The sequence below is a fragment of the Odontomachus brunneus genome, unplaced genomic scaffold (genome assembly GCF_010583005.1).
Source record: "Odontomachus brunneus isolate Ranch 3 - 2012 unplaced genomic scaffold, Obru_v1 Obru_scaffold_013, whole genome shotgun sequence".
Lineage (NCBI taxonomy): Eukaryota > Metazoa > Arthropoda > Insecta > Hymenoptera > Formicidae > Odontomachus > Odontomachus brunneus.
This window is the reverse complement of record NW_022639463.1, coordinates 1,338,604-1,358,172: the sequence shown is the minus strand read 5'-3', so window position 1 is coordinate 1,358,172 and position 19,569 is coordinate 1,338,604. Positions and strand designations below refer to the sequence as shown.

General features: G+C 40.9%; 2 protein-coding genes across 2 annotated transcripts in view; one reads left to right on the top strand and one right to left on the bottom strand.

Moving 5' to 3' along the window:
* Window positions 1-1,274: 1,274 nt before the first annotated feature.
* Window positions 1,275-10,759, bottom strand: LOC116841076. Its single transcript, XM_032808594.1, has 4 exons — window positions 10,752-10,759; window positions 10,529-10,643; window positions 9,829-10,101; window positions 1,275-1,380 (listed from the first exon to the last, which is right to left on the bottom strand). The coding sequence occupies exons 1-4, from the start codon at window positions 10,757-10,759 to the stop codon at window positions 1,345-1,347; spliced, it is 432 nt and encodes a 143-aa protein (XP_032664485.1). The 3' UTR covers window positions 1,275-1,344.
* A 683-nt stretch (window positions 10,760-11,442) lies between these two features.
* The window catches only part of LOC116840905 (homeotic protein proboscipedia), a 26,513-nt gene continuing 18,386 nt past the window's right edge, over window positions 11,443-19,569 (top strand). Inside the window, exon 1 of the mRNA XM_032808240.1 lies at window positions 11,443-11,980. Coding sequence (XP_032664131.1) covers window positions 11,443-11,980 — 538 coding nt within the window. The remainder of the gene's footprint in view (window positions 11,981-19,569) is intronic.

Here is a 19,569-nt window from a genome sequence, read left to right as displayed (position 1 = left end):
CTGCCCGCGCTTTCTCATCGCCATTACTTCGTAAGCTCTCGCGTAACCTAGCCTAACCTGACCGGCAAGCTCGCCCGCACAAAAGAGCAGTTAATTAGGATTCTTTTATGATTTGATTTAACTGATCACCGGCCTTGTAAAGCCAGTGGCCTCGCGCTGAAACGTCTGACGTGAAATTTCGCACAATATACGTGCAAAGTATTATTGACTATTAGCAAACGGACAATGGCGTGCCCTTTTCTACGTATGAGGTATGATCATATACTTCAACATTATAGGGCACATCGAATAGGGCGTATCAAAGGCATAATTTACAAATAGGTCTTGCTTGACAAATTGCACCGAAACTGCCGGTTACGTTGCCCGACGAGAATGCGGTATCGTTTAACCTACAGACTGCGAGAGCTTTAAAACAACGAAAAAGAGCTATCGAGCTATTGGGAGCTCGGGAGCTATTTAAATCTGTTGAATGGCTCGTGGAAGCAGAGCAACCTTCTCTTTCAGCACGGGGATTCGGCAACAAAGGCGGAGGTTTTACTTTTAAATTTAGTACACGGCCGAGGGCCTTTCCCGTCTTCATCCCCGCCGTCCTTCGGTAAATAAAATAGGGATTTAGTTCTACCTTAAGTTTATTCCGAAGTCGAGAGAGAGAGAGAGAGAGAGAGAGAGAGTGGCGGGGGAGGGGGAGAGGGGATAAATCAGCCACCGGAAAAGTCGCGTGTAATAATCTAGACGCGATTAACGTGGAAGCGGTTAAGACCGAACCGTAATTGGATGATGAAAATCCATGCTCATTCAAAATAAATTCTTTTATATAACAGATTAGGTCCCCGCTCTTCTCTCAAGTGTAAAGCAAATTGCTTTGGGAGCATCTTATGGCTAAATCCAAAAAGAAGAAAAGAGAGAGAAAGAGTAAAAAGAGGGAACAAGCATGCAGATAGAAATATTTCGCCTAGCAAGCGACATCATCCCGACATGGACGAGTCGCGGAAAGGTGCACAACTTTTGGAAGTGTGCTGGATTGCTCGTGGCACAAATTACCTCTTTAACAGAGGGCTACCTACTCCTCTCCGAGGATCCGGTTCAGGGAGGAAAGATGGAGTGGTCCCAGGAGAGAGGGGGAAGGAAGACCGCTGAAAAAGAAAGAACGTACGACGTGATGTCGGACTCTGGCCAGGCGTCACGACGCCCTACTGTCTTCCCGAAGACGTCCACTACGAAGCAGTCCAAGTGACAAATAGATGTACGCCGTGACCGCACGATTTAGTCCTTGCCAAGAGATAAAAGCTTCCTGACAAAATTCAGCCGCGACAACAAACCCTATCGTTACGTTCCGCTGTTTCTTCATAACCAATCGATTTGAACTGCACACATGTTACTCTGAAACAAACGGCGAAACACCAACACCCACTATAAGGGAGAAGAAATGTAAAACAGAATGGTAATCTGAAACAAAGCTGATCTTACCGCCCTACTTCTCAAGATCCCACTTTTTGCATTTATTAGAAAAAATATTGTGTTCCTTGAATAGCTTATTTTTTTCCCAATGATTATAAATATATTATAAGAGATATATTAACTAGCATTTCTGATTAATGCAATTCTTGCATTTAATATTAGATTTTTCGTCTAAAATAAAAAATAATTCATATTCCCATCTTTTTTTCTAAATTAGCTTTTTATAATTGAGCGTGAAGACTCCCGCTGGCAAGTACTATCAGGGAATCAATGATTTAAAATGAAAAATAGCGCAATTTTTGGATGAAGCCCCAAATTGTTATCATTGCAATCAGACTTTCTTATTGTATATGTTTATCTTAGTATAACATATTTAGCCTCATTTCTGTTTTTAATATAAGTATTTTTAATATTCTAAATAAAGCCAACACTCTTCTCTCTAGCAATTTTTTTTCTCTCGATAAGTTTGACGCTTCTTTCTTCCTTCTAACACCAACGTGAAGGAACGGGCGTCTCCTTCCGGAACTCCTACCGGTATCTTCCAGCCCCGCTGCTGGCCTCACTTCCTCCTACCTACTCTCATTATCTCGAGGAAATTAAATATGTCATCTGATTCTTAAAGTTAATTGAACTTTCAGTCTGCTGTGAATGCTCAGCCAATTTCTAATTCATTAAGGTAATGTATTGCTTAGCGATATTTTACAAACAGAACTCTTTTTCAAGTCATCAACTTATTACAAAACGCTAGGAATTTTCCTGTCTCGTATAGTTTGAGATTATTATGTTTATATGTTATATACTATACTGAATCGAAAATTATGAGATATATATGTTCATAATATATAATATTTGCACCATCGATGCAGATTGCTTAATTCGCAGTGTTAAGCAACGTTGCAAAATTACTAACGTCATCTGCACTTAATGACGATACACTACGCCCGTTCAGCCTTATTTGGCGCCTGTAACAAAGCCATATATCTAAAATTTCAGAGCTGAGATGTATAACGGCGTTGTCATTCGGCGATCTTATTTTTCTAGCTAAGAATAAATGGACATGTGATTCGAGCAGCAACGATCTCGAAGGATGAAGCACGTCGTCCATCGCACATGCACATGAAGCAGATTCATGCTCTGGCTGCAAACGTGCAAGTCATCAAATTCCATAAGGGGGTGATGAGACGCCTGAAGTTAGAGCGCTACTCCGGAGGTGTACACGGATAACTTGATACACCCTACAGCGAATATAGAGCATGATTGTGTGAATCTTCTGATCGATCGGAAAAACCTTATTTCCCCCATGTCTAATTCTTGCACTGAGAGAAAGAAGTAGTTGGAATAACTATAATCTCACTATATTTTACAATTCGTTTTGGCCTCAAACATATATTTATAGTTCATCTAAACATGAAGATATAGTAGAATGAAGACAGATTTATAGTCACCATCTTATTACTCTATATATATGGGAATATAGTTACATGTACCTATATTCCAAATATTCCAATTATATTGACTATATAAAATAGTTAATTTCTCTTACCATTCAATATTTGCTACCTTACTATATTTTTTATTTCAAATAATTATCATTCTTGGCAAAAATTTTACACGGGTCAGTTATACTATGCCTATATTGTAAATATTACAAATATTATGATAACATTTACTATAAAAATTATATTCCTAACTATAATCTTTTTACTATGCCATTATAGTTCCAAATATCATACATTTTTCTCTCAGTGTGGTCAGAGAAGGACCAACTCCATAAAGTTGTTTAATCTGAATGCTAATCTGAATGTGTGTGGCTTTTCAAATGTTATTGGAATCATGCACGGAAAAAAAGGTTTGGTTGAATTAACCAAATATCTGCTCGAATATAAACGATCCAGAAATTCCGATTGAAGTAACCCGAATTCTGTTTAAGTCAATCAAAAATCTTGTTAACTTAAATAGAATTCGGGTTACTTCAATCGGAATTTCTGGATCGTTCGTATTCGAACAGATATTTAACCAAACCTTTTAAATGGTTAATTCAACCAAACCTTCTTTTCCGTGTAGAAAACTTAATACATTGGCGAATATGGTGTACCTTCCGATTGTTTGCCGAATTACGGCGTCGTTATGATGCAATCTGCGAGAACTTGTACAGGTCAGAAAGCAGCAACATTGCAACGATGCCAAGACCTGCCCGCACTTTGTGAGACTCCAGTATCATCCTATATACCCCAAACGCGATTCCTACTGTGCAATTGATGGCAATCGTAAGCATCACGAATGAAGCTGTAATATCACATAAGCCGTAATATCCTAATTTTCCCAATACACAGAACATAGGTCAAATAAAAATATTGCAATTTAAAATAGAGAATATCCTAATTTCTATACATTATACTAGAATACTAATAACAATTTAACTGACCCTTTTCTGCTATTATTATCTATCGCAGAGAGCCTATTTAATTTTCCTTAAAAATTTCATCATATTCAGTTTATTAGAGTATCACTAACGATAATGTGCAAACTAAGAAAGAATACCGTAGACAATTACGTCTAAGTAGCCGCAATTAATTACTCTCGATCATCGTCAGACATAGAGTCCCATTCGGAAAACCCGCGTCAACGTAATCGCTGCCAATTTATTTAATCGAATAAAGAAGGGCTCGCTAGAGATCCCAAATTCCTGGTGTGCGACATGGTATTCGCATTACGAAAGGCCGTGTCTGGGTTTCTGACCGCCCGAGTAACAAGTGTGTGCAGAGGTTACAGTTAAGGTGGCCTGTTAAGGGCGGAAGGGTTGCTGAAACTCATTCGAGGACGAGAGGAATATGAGAGACCGACAAGGGTAGAAGAACAAAAGCGGTATACCTTTGTCCAGTATGCGAATGCCATATTTTCAAGTGTGTGCGTGAGATACTTCCTGCCACTTGCTTACTTTACATATATATTGCAAACACACACATACCACTTTTGTCACTGCAGTACCACAGTCGTGTGTTCCACTGTGTACAGAAAAAAATCTAAGAACGATTATAAGTGTGCACAATAGAAATGTTTAAATATGAAAAACATCCCCCTTCCACGGCAATAAAACATTTCGCGCAATCAACTACTATATGTGACATCCACCAAGTATGCATTTACGGTCAGGTGGTTACGAGAGAATACGAAAACGTGGAGAAAGTCTTTGAATATGCGGCATGTCGGTGTGCAGAGAGAGAGAGAGAGAGAGAGAGAGAGAGAGAGAGAGAGAAGGTTACGAGAAATGCGGCTACCGCAACACACGCGGTGGCCGAGACCAAACCAAACCAAAGATTAATGTACTACACTTACTGGGGCAATTTGCGCCAAGTGTCGGCTGTAGAACTGGGTATACCTCGAGTTCTGGGGGTAGATTTGTTCCACGAGCACTTGCGGGGAAATCCCTCTGTCTTTCCCCATCCCTGAAAAATAACTCGGAAGAAAAGTTCCGAATCTATGGAAAAAGAGCAAGTGGAGGAATGATAAAACTTTCCAATATAAGGTCCTCAGCGCGAGTCTCGGACGTAATAAATACAGCGCGAAAAATGTACCGACTTCCGCGGCCAAATCATTAAAAGTCACTCATAAAGAATCTGTCATCAGTGGCCGGAGCGTCGAGTCGAGAAGCCATCCAGCGATCCGCTAATTAAACGTCTTCGAACGGACGAATGATTGCCGGCGGAGTGAACGCATCCAACTACGCCAACGTATCAAACGAGGGCAGGATATAAGCAAATTAAATATGCATAATTAAAACGAAATAGCGACGGGCGGAACGTCGCTCGTGCGGTTCTAGCTGCCTCGAATCAGAGTGAGGGAAGAGGACCTAAGGCAAGGAACATTCTCGTAGCAACATCTGGCCGCTATGAAGTATAAAGAGGCATGCGATATCATCCGCAGTGAATGCTTAATTAAAACCTCAGACTCCTCGGCTACGCAGTTCCCCCTAGTCGCGCACTAATCGCAAGAACCGCCGTTGCTGTTCAGCACGAGCCTGCTCACCTTTATCTTTGCATCGGTGACAATACTCTCCTTCGCGTTTTCACTTTACGAACGATTTTCATCCGTGCTATGATCGTATCTAACCGTATCCCTCTTCTCATCGCATCGAATCTGACATTTATTGTGCATTTAAAGCTACACGCTTTACAAGCTGTTAGCTTGTTTTTTACAAGCTGTTAAGTAGAGCCTAATTGTCTAATTATTAATTTATTATAGAGCTCAGACGAAGTACTTTTTGTCTTTAAGTCGTGTTCCTGTTTCCACGATATAAATGTCCAAGAAAAATAAAATACTTGTCTGAGTAACAAGTTTTTTTTTCAGATTATATATTACAGAGTAAGTCACCCGACATTAAACTCCAAAATGTCTCTTATTTTTAAATTAGAGAAAGGGTAAATATTATGGTTAACCAACCCTTTTAACCATACAATTTATTCCTTATATATTTTCACAATTAAGAAAACGACAAAGACATTTTAGAATGTAACGTTAAGTGACTCATATAAATATATAACTAATTAAATAATAACCAAATAAAACCATATAAAATCATATAAATATATAACCAAATAAATATATAAACTCATATAAATATATAACCAATTTTAATGAAAATTCAACTTTCAATCAGGACTTTGTACGAACATGATGCTGAATATTAATCTCTGAACAACACCTAAAATAACACCTATAATGTGACGGGTCAAGTTCAAAAACTAGCTAGGGGAAGTAAAATTTTATAACTTCCGGTAGCATATTAGCTATCAGTGGAACGAGAGAAAATTTCACTTGAAGCGTCTAACGAGTTCGCTTTTACTCCAGACGTCGAGGAAGAAAAAGTTGAAAGAGAGTCGGCGGGGGCTCGGAGCATTTTAGGCACGAAAAGCGAGCTCTTCTTTCCAATGAAGCAAGGACGGCAAAGACCCGTTTCAGTGATCCGCTGATTGACAGGTCGAGCCCTACTCGCGGACTCGTGCCGGTTACCATGGCTAAAATGGCGATGAAAGATGGTTTGCTTTAATGGTGGATACGCTACTCTCAGTACACACTTCTTTTAACTAATTATAACGACTCGCTGAATGAAGAACCATAACCTAGGCAATGGCGAAATAGCTGCTTGGCCACTCGTGAAAGTACTTATTGCCAGCTAAATTTTTGCTTTAAGTCGTGTCTCTGTTTTCACAATACCCAAATGTCCAAAAAAAAATGAAAGACTTGTTTGAGTAATAAGTTTCTTCAGATTACATATTACAAACAGAGTGAGTTACTTAACGTTAGTTTCTGTCGTTTTTATTAGAGAAAGGGTAAATATAGTCAATAAGAGTAAATATGGTCAACCAACCCTTTCAACCATACAATTTCCTCACACATTTTCTTCTAATATCAAAAAACAACAAAGATATTTTAGAATCTAACGTTAAGTAACTAAGCTACGTTAACAAGCCACCTAAGCTGAGACACGTTTCCAAATATATACGAAACACATTATAACATTATATATATACATAATAAAATTCGTAATATTTACAGTTATTAAAAATTTGTAAATCATTATAACAATAATACACTATAAGCACATCACCTGGCAGCGCATATATCACGCGCTGTTGTGGGAAAAGCAGCAATGTCAATATATATGCAAACACCGACATAACGATCTATCGGTACGTAAATATACAAAGAGCGAAGACAAGCGTGGGAGAAAAAGCGGCGGTAAGAAAGAAAAGAAAAGAGTAGGGTGATGAGAGACGCGCGCGCATCCGTAGTGCAGGAGAAAGAGAGAAAACTCCGAGCTTAATATAAAACTTCATTTCGCAATCGGCAGCAGCCAGAGGAAACGAAGAGATCCGACACACAGAAATTCCGCGGTCGCCACAAAAAAGAGAAGCCTGAAAGGATCTTATTTTTCCGGCATTAAGCTTTTCACGGTGCGCATTGCTCTAAATATTACTTCTTACTTCCGACAAAATTGCAGCGTCACGTGCTATGAAATAAAAAATTTTCGTGGCAACTTTTTCACCGTCACGGGCTGTAAGATGGCGTACAATCTCGAGATTAATATAAAGCGAAATGCAGATCCGAACGTTGAGAATTATCGTCTCGCAATTTCCGAGGAACCTTAGAAATTCGTTATCAGGAAACTCTGTCTTACACAGCGAAAGAAAATAAAATAAAGGATCGCCGAAGAAAGATAGCGCAGTCGCTTTTATCGTCGCGCAGGGCGCTGCAACTATGTCAATCTGAGGAGCGCACCCCTTTCCTCGCCGCGCTCTTTTCTCGAACTTTTCGTTCGTATATTTCGAGCCTTTCTTCCTATATGTTTTCGGGGTATGCCTGGAAGAAGGGGTCGGGCTGCTGAACATCGGTGGCGCGAGCGAGGCGCGCGCGATGAAACTTTTAATAAATGGCGGAGTCGATATGAAGTATAGGACTTTGACATATCGTGTGTCTGTAATGTATAGTTAAATCTGGCGGCAGATGTGGCGGGTGTTCTCCGTTCTCTCATCTCTCTCCGTCACCCTCCCGCTTTCTCGCCCTCTTCGCTCTCCTTCGGCTCTCTCCCCCTCCTCTCGTGACCATCCGTGCCCGCTTTACGCTCCGAAATAGTTGGCACCCTTGCCACCTCACCAAAATTTCACTCAACCCACTCTCTAACGCAATTGAATATATTAATTCAAACTGATTAAAGAGATAGTAATTTGCATTTGATATGTAATAATTTATATAAAATTTCTAGAAAATTTCCATCTCTTCCGCGTTTTCTTAAAGTGTTCTATTTATCATTATCATTGTACCATTTATTTCATAGCGATTGTGCATTAAAATTTGTTAATCAATGCATAAATTAATAGTATTAATACTCTAGTCAATTTTCAGGACTTGAGTATTCTCAATTAGATATTATCTATATATCCCCGATTATATTTTGAATACACATTCAAATACGCTAAGGGAAAAAATATCTAAGAAAAATAGTAAATATTTATTCAGTAGGTACTAATAACATATTTATTTAAACTAATATAAAATTTCCAAATGAGTAAATATATATATTCTTAAAATCTTAAGAAAACCTTAGCTTTTCATGAAAAAACAATTATTTATTTTATTTATATAAAAGAATTTAGATTTAAATAAACACAATATTAGTGCTTACCAAATAAATATTTACTAATTTCTAGATATTTTTTCTCTCAGTATATCCAAGTATTCGCAAATTTGATGTATTGAGTAAATACTTGGGTAGATACTCAGGTATAAAGAAACTACCCAGTGTTTTTACCCAGAAACTACACAACGTTTTTGTCATTAGATTCCAACGTGATATATAAATACGCGTACAATTTATGCGTGAAATTTATTCAACATTTCAATACCCATACAGCACAAATTTTCAAAAGATGTTCTAAAGATATTCTAAGACATTCATACATTCTAAGAATATTCTACGTCCTAGAATATTCTCTGAAGATTGTGTGCTATCTGGGTACGCATGAAAGCCATAATGAGTTTAACATTCTCACGCTAGGAGACCAATTGTGAAGCACGTAAACGACTTGTTCACGCGGGTTGCTCGATTGCCCACACGGGTAGCGACACAAACTTTTTTTCGTCGGAAACGAACTTTTCAATCAAACCGCCTGTCTAAATGAGAGCTACTCCACAAAGCGGATCAGAGTAATCTGTCATCAAAACTGCCCCACTGCGAGCCGTCGTAATACCATCCGGCGCCCCTAGCAGTTCCGACCGTTGCGACAATACGATAGCAGCCGATGCATGTAAACCGATTCAGTTCACAAAATCCCTTTCAAAGGATGAAGGATCTTTTACAAGTTGCAGCACTTTGTGCGATTATCCGAGACTAACGGTTGTTTTCGAAATATATGTCAGCTACTTTACTACATCTACATCTTATGATCAGTCGAATGTTATTCCCAGTTCTATAAGAGTGATTCGTGAAAAGCCATTTATACGTTTTTAAACGTAATCTTTTTCACTTCGACTTACAGCGCAACTTCATTCCTCATTTCAAGCCGATATACACAAGTACTGTACGTGTGACGAAAATGGAATCTCTAAAGAACAACCACAAATACGGTTATGGACCGCAAGTCGGAATTGTTGCAATAAATTGGGCTTGGTCCAAATACCGTTCTATTATTGCAACGCGATGGAGCCTGACGTGAAAAAACATCATTGGACCGGGTCCAAAGCAAATCCAACAGTGTCCAAGGCAAACAACGACGCGATTTGGTTTCCGACTTTCCGAATTGCTGGTCCGCTGACTTAACAATGAACTCGCGGTATCATTCAAGGTTTAATAGAGGCGAGATACTACCGTACCTTGATTCGGACGTTCATCCAGCGAAGGTGTAGAACCGCGTGGCCGAGCACGTGAGAAAGTTCCCCACTACTTGGCGCAATATTGAACGACGCGCTCGCGCGTACCGCCCACAGTCGCGCCGGGTAACCGTGGCCGCCCAAACGGGTCTCGTGCTCGTCCGCACGAGAGTCGCCCGCCTGCACTCTCACGGCACGGACCTGGTTGTCGTACCCTCCTGGTTGTGTGCCCTCCGAGCCCTCCAAGGCCACCGTCGCCACGACAGGCCAGCCCGCCTACGTCGGCGGAGGGCTGTGCCTCATCGCTTGTGTTACCGCTTCATGATTGGTCGCTCCATTCCGACGAGCGAAGTCACGTGACTGGACCACCGCCACATTAAGGGGCGACTTCCACCTCGGTTCCGAAGTTGTCTCCCCGCCACCCCCTCCTGCGGTACGTGGAAAGAGACAGCAGTAACAACAGAGACACCGGGAACGCCGGAGAAGCGAAAAAGATCGTGGAAATTTCGGTTCTGGTGACTGGAGACGACCGTCTCTTTCTATAGAACGCCCCCCCGCCTTTCCCACAGCACCTTCTCGGCCAACGAGTACCTCCACTACGGATCCGTTGGACCCCCACCTTCCCTCATAGCCACTATCTCCATCTCCTCCCTCTCCTCCGTCACTTAGCAAGTATACCGCAATCGGTGACTGCTTGGCCTACCCTAGCCTGCTTGCTTGGGTTTTGGCCGATCGGTACGGTGACGGCAGCCGCGATACGCGCGATTCGGTACGGCGTTCTCCGTCGATCGGTTGGACTATCGATCAAATCGCCGCGACTACGTGTGATACCAGTGATCTGTGTCTGCTTTTTCTCACATTGAGATTGGTAGATCTATGAGTTGGATCTGGAGTTGGTTGCACGCGAAGCTGCACCGCGAGCAAACAGTGTCATGTTGGTAGTGTGATCTGAAAATCTGCTATTTTTCGTCATCGAGTTTCATAAGACAAGTTATTGTGATTAATTGAAAACGGCGGAAGATTATGAATATGTAACTTACGGTGATTTGTGAGCAGTGAATGCGCGGTAAGCGGTTGGATTTGATCTTTAAACTGGAGATCGTGATGTTTGTTTAGCATAAAACCACACGGTCGACACAAGTAAGTAATAGGTGTTTTGACGAAAGGCGTCGACCAATAAAGGAAGAAAAGCACACAAACGAGCATACTTCGTGTCACTGAAATAGAAGATGAGTGACGATTTGCAAAACGTATACGCTTGTGGCAGTGCACGAAAGCAAGGGAAATACATAATAAGTTACACAAACAGATTTATATTCTCTTTTATCTTCAAAGGTAAACATTGACTTGACAAGTTTCTACGATTGATAGCAGTGCGACGTTTGAATACACACACACATCGCCTGGAAAATATGCAAACCCGTTGGTGAAACATTTGTCGAGTGAATTTATGTGTATAATGTGTTCTCCAAAGCCCATATATTGTGAGGAATTATCGGACGTTGGAAAGAAATTCGCCTCTCTTCTGTAACCGTTGCCTCTCAACAAATAATTGCTTAATTATTGCGTTTATCACTAAAGACAAAAGTCAATTTCAAGTGAAAGTTGGTGCGTTCCATGCGCGATAAGCAACAAGCATTGATAAGCAACAAGCAACGCGCCGAGGAAGATTCGCACCAGCCACAGCTGTCCGATTCCAGCAATCTGCGACTGAGTAATCATCTTCAGAATTTGGTTCACGCAGGCAAAGATCTATCGACCGTGAAGACGAGGCCGACGACACCCGTCCTGGCGAACGACGGAGGGGGCGGCTTCTGGCTGGCCACGGTGGCCGCGGGGGCAGGTACCCCAGCCGGGCTGCCCCCGCACGGGACTCATCACCCAGCCATGGACCCAACATGCGGATCCGCCGAAACCGGCTTTATCAACAGTCAACCTTCCATGGCTGAATTCATGACGGCGTTGCCACAATTGGCTGGAGACAGCAGTATGCAACACTCGCCAGGTACCGGCGGTTCTATCAGTCCTGGTACTCATCATCCTCCGTATCATACCATGATGGATCCCCACGGTGTCGCTGACCCTTCAGGTGTCAATGTTCCTGAGTATCCTTGGATGAAAGAAAAGAAGACTACTAGGAAAAGTAACCAGCAAGGTAAGTCATCAAGTATAGACATTTAATTTCATGAACCGTACGCATCATTTTTAAGAACTGCTAATGAGAAATGAAACTCTCTCTTAGAAATTATGAGACATTATTTCTCGTATATAAACACAATGAAAGATTTTAAATTACCAGTATTATACGCGAACTAACGTGTTGATGCGTTTATGATACCACACAATCATTCTTATTAATAACTATTGTTGAATTTAAACGTGTAATGCTCACCTCTCTTTTGTACCTTTCCATTTATCTATGCAATGATAAATGAAAAATTAAGTAACTGTTAAACGCGTTAAACTTGTTAATTATCAATTAAACTAAATATTAAATGTATAAGAAGCATCTTAATATGCGAGAATTCCGTCGAAAATCAACCATCCCACACACTGCCCTTGCTGGAGTCTATATCTTGAGCAAACATAAGTAGAAATTTGTCTGGTTGTAAAGTGACAAACGTGCAAGTCAATTAACGGTGGCTGGTAGGATTCGGTGCGGCGTTTATAGCATTAGGAGTCTATTGGCTCCTCGCCGCTACATTGTGGCTCACCACAGGGTGCCTGCCATCCGACGGCTAATGACAGTTCTAAGCTGTCCTTTCCTACTGACAACATACCGTACATCTGGAGTACATAACATGCGAAAACCACACATTTGTCAATATTGGTCAGCATATAATAATATATTATTTCATTCATGGCACAATATTGCTGCCAGATGTGATGGCTTTTCTTTCAACAACAAAACAGTTACGTTAGAGTTGTGCTTCATTTTAGGACTCTCTCTTTATGCTCACAGAACGCTACATCATTTATATGCAAGATTAATATATTCTAAGGGAAATACATTTCACCTACATTCCGTTCATTATCGCGTTTATTGTATGCAGATTCAAGCACGTTTTGCATAATACGAATTGCCGAAAACAGGGGTATATTCCGGTGCAGTACCATATCGTGAATGAGCTACAACGCGTTAAGTCGGAGATATCTCAGCGGATACTCGTTTTCCAACAACTTGTTGGTTGTGGCGAGAGGCTATCGAGGACCAATAAATTTGTGGAGCCGTTCACGGCACGTTCCACATGTCACCGAAGCTTGCATGTATACGATAGTGGGTGGCAATACAATTTGGAGGGTTGGCTAACTTTATGGGCCACTAGGGCCTCCATTTGACTACAATCTGTACCCTACGTCTCGGTCCATTTATCTATCCCTGTTTCTCTCTTTCTCATGCCGATCTCGCGGCTACGACGGCGATTTAACGTCGTGCCGCCTCCAAAACGCGGTCGGACTATTCACAGGACACGTCGGAAGATTAAGTGTTTGGCACGGAGGTTAACCAGCCGCTGGCCAGGCGGTAACACGCGGAATCATCTGTAAATTGAGCCCTGGACTAACGGGAGAGAGCGTCGGGACGGTCATAACTCACATGGGGTGCCGCCACCGACGCCTCGTACACGTCGGCTCTTTGCTTTCAACCACCGTGTTATCCCTTATCGTTGCGCTGCCCGCTCATCTCTTTGTGATTTGCGAGCCTACCGGACCTCTTTATAATTATATTCTTGGTGACGAGAGCGAAAGAATATCGCGCTTGAGAACTAAAAAATAAGAAGTTTAATTATCTAAAGGTGTAATTTAAAAAAACGGTTTCATGCGTTGGTTCGTATTATATGAGCATTTTTACTGTTAAAATAAAACTGGTGAAAACACAAAATGCAAACATTACGAATAATACCTAGAATGGTATTCGAGTATTATTTTGTTAGAATTCTCTCTCTTCTGTTTCAAGTCAAGCCATAAGTTTCCGTGAGTTATAACCAACGGGAATTAAACTCATTATTCTGTTATTACGATTTTAACTGTCGAACTCACTAATGATTTCCTGCCCAAGACGGTGTCATCTCCTTCGTCATGAAAATGGTCCCGCGTCTACGAAACCTTAAGTAACCGTCTCTCGTCCTTCCGTATATGTCACCATACTGCTCGTATTAAATTTCAATCTGTTACATCTACGTGCCCTTCAGCCGAGATGTTTTAGTTCGGGGACGCCGTGGATGGGACGATAAAGGAGGACGTGGTCTGATTAGTTGAGTTATTTGCCAGGAGGAGAAGCGCGACCGACGTTCCATGCTTCGTCGGTAATTCTTGCTGGATACCTTTTCTACAAAAAAGCCACGAATCCATGAGTGTTTTTCCCGACGCCTTGTTCCAGGCGTCTCATCAGTCACGTCGGTGGGTGCCAAAGCAGAGGCGTCAGCCCAGCAGACTCCTCCAAGACGCCGATGTGTCAATTAATCCCTGCATCCCCCGGGATAGGACTAGGCTAGAAGCTGGATTATCATCATCCTCGCCACTATCTTCTATCCACCGTCTTACACCCTCCTGCGGGACGGCCATTTTCGTGGGCGAACTGCTTCTTACTAAACTACGTCGGGCTACATTTCCGCCATTAATTAATATAGCGCTGATACTTGATACTGCTAATAGTTGCAGCTTGATGCTCACGAATCCGCTAGACAAAATTATCACGTGGCTTTCGAGATAATCCACACGATCAAGGCAAAAGTAATGGTTAAAAACGTCGGAATTTCTGAGAGCCTACGACGAAGACACAAATATTGGTGAGCGCGGTGGAATTGAGGGCGTAAAGACTCGATAACGAAAGAAGGGTGGAAAGAATTGACTATATTCGGCGATTCCATGATATAGGTGATTGAGCGAGCGGGACTTTACCCTCCTTAGGGAGGAGCGCAGTACGAAAAGAACAGAGCATCTAATTTAAAGATTCATTGGCGAGTAAATCCTCGCTGAATTAGAGATAACTCTCCTAGAAAATCCCAGCTACTATGATACACACACACACACACACACACACACAGAGCAGTCCTCTGTCTCTGCGGTTGCTCATGGAAGGAAAAGGGGTCTTAAGACGGTGATATCCGAAAGGAACGAATTCAATGTACGATAAAGCTTTTCCGATATCTGCTTATGTAAATGATCGATCGACATCGTTAATCGATTTAAAAACATTACGCAGAGTCTAATAAAGTAGTTTACAGAAAAAAAACTAAAGAAAAACACTATTTACACATTATAATAATTATGTTAGTCCGAAGCTACAGTTAATTTTCTTTGGAAATCATACGTTATTTTGAATATACTCATCATAATCGTTACTATTACTAATACTACTACTTCTATTACTTACTATTACGTGTTAAATAGTAATAAAAGAACTCAAATTATAAATCAGTGATTAAACAAGGATATTTTAAAGGGCATATAGAGTTCACACACAAATATTATAGTGCCTTGATAAATTTTAATTATGATTGTTCTCCCAATTTTGGAAGGATTACGTGTTAACGTTCGTAGCACGAGGTAACGGTAAACATTCGATCCGGGGCTGTTCTAACTCGGCAAAGCGAATTATGGAAAGTAAGAAACGTAGTTCTTATGCGTGTACAGTTTTTCCCAGCTCGTTGGTTCTGGCGCAAACATCTGGAGGGATAGCACCGCGCATAACATATTCCAGATTATCCCCAAAATCGACCGACTACGACGCTTTGCAGCTGCACGGGGTTTCCGCAGCGAACGATGCGGGGTGCTTGCCTGTTCACCGAGAGCTCAAATAATAAACACAGTATAACAAATTGATAATCCGGAACCCCATAATCGTACGCGTATTTCGCCCCGGAATCTGTAGCCCGACACTAAAAGAAGTTTCCACGCTCGTTGTTGCGCCAAATGGACCGCTATAAAAGCGTGGGGTTCGTACCGCTATGCTCTGTCTTTTCCTCCTTGCTATTCTCTCTCTCTCTCTCTCTCTCTCTCTCTCTCTCTCTCTCATTCTTTCATGGCAAGATTGTGCAGCAGAGGAGATCGCGCGAACTGATTTTCAAAAGCGGAAAGAAATCTTTACCCTCTCTCTCTCTCACTTATTGTTATGACATTCAAATATAAAATCATACGTAATACGAAGTCATATATTAGGGGAAGGAGAGGCTTCATATCATGTATAATTTATTATATTATATCAGAGAGAGAAAGATTCTCAGATTATATCAGACAAGTAAGGATTTCTTTTTGTTTCTTAAAATCAAACGATTTTCTTTGGTATAAACTTACGATTATGGTTTTATCTTACAAATTTCTTTTTATTTTTATACATATATAGAGACATAAATAAAATAAATATACACGTTTGTGTGTGAAAATGACAATTCTTCTCATTTGTTATTAACATTCATCAAACTATAACAGTAAGATAAATGTAACACAGTCTGAAACGTAACATGTTCCAGTCGTATCTTCTATAATATAAAGAAAGTCAAACAACCGCAATTTTCGATTTTGACAATAACTTTATGCAAATGCTCGAAGACGAAGCTCTGCAATGGCGACGATATTGTCGAGTAGACATCACCACGCTTCGCATATCTTCCCCTTTCGAGCGACGGCTGATGGGAATAAAAGACGTTGAGGGTTCCTATATCTGTTAGTCTAGATACTCGTAAAAGGAAAGTAGGTGTAAAAATTTTCAAAAAAGACGATAACATATGCCGGAGGGCTAACCACACACATAGGTATAAAAGCAAACACAAAGGTTATCCTAATATCCTTGTTTCAGGATATCAAAAGTGACATAAATCGACATCTGATTTTAACTATAAATACTAATTCACGATAATGCATCATAATATAACAGTTTTTTTCCTATAATGATTAAAATTAGATTTCAACGAAAAATAGCTTCTTCTCTGATATTTTGTAAAAAATGCCATAAACAAAATGTACTAATATCGCGATAAATGGCCCATAGCCATAATTTTCACAAACCATTAGACTCTACCTATCGCGAATTCGTAGATCTAGAGAAAAGTAACTGCCCACGGCAGTTGCCATATTCTTTTTATCGCTACATCCCGGAAGATCCCACCTCCACACCAGTGCTTTATATTAAAAATGAACTGTCGCTTCCACTGACGACATGGACGGGTATTTGACTGTACTACCGCTTTTATTTGATAAATCGCGGCGCGACCTCCTCTCTCTCTCTCTCTCGGTCATCTGAATTTCTAATGCATTATTTTTCCCGGTTGGGACTATCCGCCCGGTTGTGTTGAATCGCGAGGGTGAGTCGCGCTACGCCAGACGGGGATGTTGGCTGGCTCAAAGAGCGATTAAGAATAAAGCAATGGAAATACGAACGTAGAGCGGAGTTATCTGAGCGAGTTTGAAGACTTCCGATTCCTAGTAACTGCGATGATTACTATTAACGTTTATCATAATTTGAGTGTCACGTAATCGTAGGGAGAAAGTAGAATTATTTCGACCAAGCGCTTAGCACGCTTCACGTCTGATTACGATTTCGCCAGTCGTGAGGTCTTCTTTTGCGGGGAAAAGTGGGATCAGCAAGAGTGCTCGAATCGGTTTTAACGTTTCATAATACATAATAAGCTGTCTTCAATGTTACTTACCATATTTCTCAAGGATTCGTCACAGTTTATACAAGTTTCAAGCCTTCTAAATAATTGATCAACTTTTAAAAGAAAAAGGAGGTGATCTCATATTTTTCACATAAATATACATATTTGTAATATTGAATTATGCAAATATGCAAATCTAATATTATTTTGATATCAATTGAGATATTGCTCTCTCTTTCTCTCTTTCTCTCTCTCTCTCTCTCTCTCTCTCTCTCTCTCTCTCTCTCTCCCCCTCTTTCCCTCTCTCTCTTTCTCTTTCTCTCTCTGCAATTTATATATACGCATAATTTGGAAATCGTCTCTTACCCTTACCTACCTGTTAACCCCCTCTCCCTTCTGCAGTAGATCAACCAAAACCTGTTGCCCATAATGGGCCTCACAGAGCGATAAAAAGTTTTCAACTCTACAGGAGCAGAAGCCTACATTTCTTCCTCGCCGACAGTTTAGCTTCATAATGCAAAGTCGCGAGTCATTCGGTGATCAAAGTGCCGCTCTCTCTCTCTCTCTATCGTCCTTTCTGTTGGAGTGGGTACGCTTTCAAAAGCTATTCTGATGTTTCTTTGAGTCGCCATCGGACGTAACATCAGGACATTGACACAAGGAAGCACCGTTTTGCGAGACAAGAGACGGTAGGACCACAGCGGTGGTACGACACGCTCTTTTTATTCCTTTTAATGACGCACAAGAAACTGCATCATTTGGGTGAGCATACAGGCTTCAAAATTGTCGTATACGCCTCAATCTTCGTAATTTAGTAATTTTAATGCCACTGACAATGGAACGCACAGCTTACCCTATTCAACACGAAGCAAACCAAATGCTAGGTAAATGTCAGGTTTTTTCATGAAATTTCACAAAGTATTTATACATATTCTTGGTGCCTTTGGAAAATTAATAATAATACAAAACAATGACTTACCATTGACAAAAGGATATATGAAAGAAGCTAAAATAATACGAAAAATATAATTTATGATTTACCCACAAAAGTTATATCTTGGATAATCACAGTTATCTTCAGATAAATACGAAAAAATAAACAAGTGTGAGCTGAATAATGTTAAGTCAAATCGATATAGTCCTTCTTCACCCCAAATCTCAACATTCGCTTTGTCTGTGAGTGTATGCCAATATATCCTGATGTAGGTACGATTTACATCCGCAAATCGCGGTAAACGCGAATTGTTCGAAACTCTTTACTGAATTTTGCCAGTTTGTGAGTAAATACCGCATTAACACGGTTTTAAAATCAGCTTAGCGGCAATCACGCGAACATTTACAACCAACGTGGCCTAAGTACTTCACTGTTAGGGTACATTAGCCCTGAGAGCAATGGAGAGCTCACCCTACCGGTGCTTCTTTTCTTTCGCGAAGACAACGCACGGTTACGCTAGGGTGGACGTTGTAGGTATAACGAAAAGAGAGAACGAGAAAGAAAGAGAGAAAGAGAGAGGGAGAGAATGGTGAAGGGGAAATCGTCAGCAGAAGGGAGAGGAATTGTCTGGAGTAATTAGCTAGCCAGACTAGGCCAATATAGCGCTGAAAGATTTCCAACTCCCCGCGACTCAGGTCTGTCGCGACAGGAAAACCCAGCCCGAGCCACTCTATTTATAAAATGTCAGAGCGCCAATAAAGAGTCATGCTACATCAAAGATCGACGATAGTGACAGCCGGAGGGAGAGAAAAAGCGAGTGGATAAGGGAACTTTCATGGATTTATTATCAACTGGCACATTTATCAGCACTTTCAGCCACCTATGCCAGCTTTGGCGACTGTTCACGAAGACCTGTATGGAGATACACCAAGAATAAAAACGATCTCCTTCCGGGATACTTTCAAAGAAAATTACTTTCTTCCTGGAAGGTAAATTAACGTAATCTAGCCTAACAATTATGATACTCGTTTTCTTACGCGACTTTGCTGATCACGATAGAGGTTTATGATTTGAGTCTTCCTTACTCACATCCTTTCTAAACATTTTTATGAATTTCTATTATATCTATTTTGCGATTTTGTCTGTCTCTCCCTCGCCCTCTCTCTCTCTCTCTCTCTCTCTCTCTCTCTCTCTCTCTCTCTTTCTCTCTCTCTC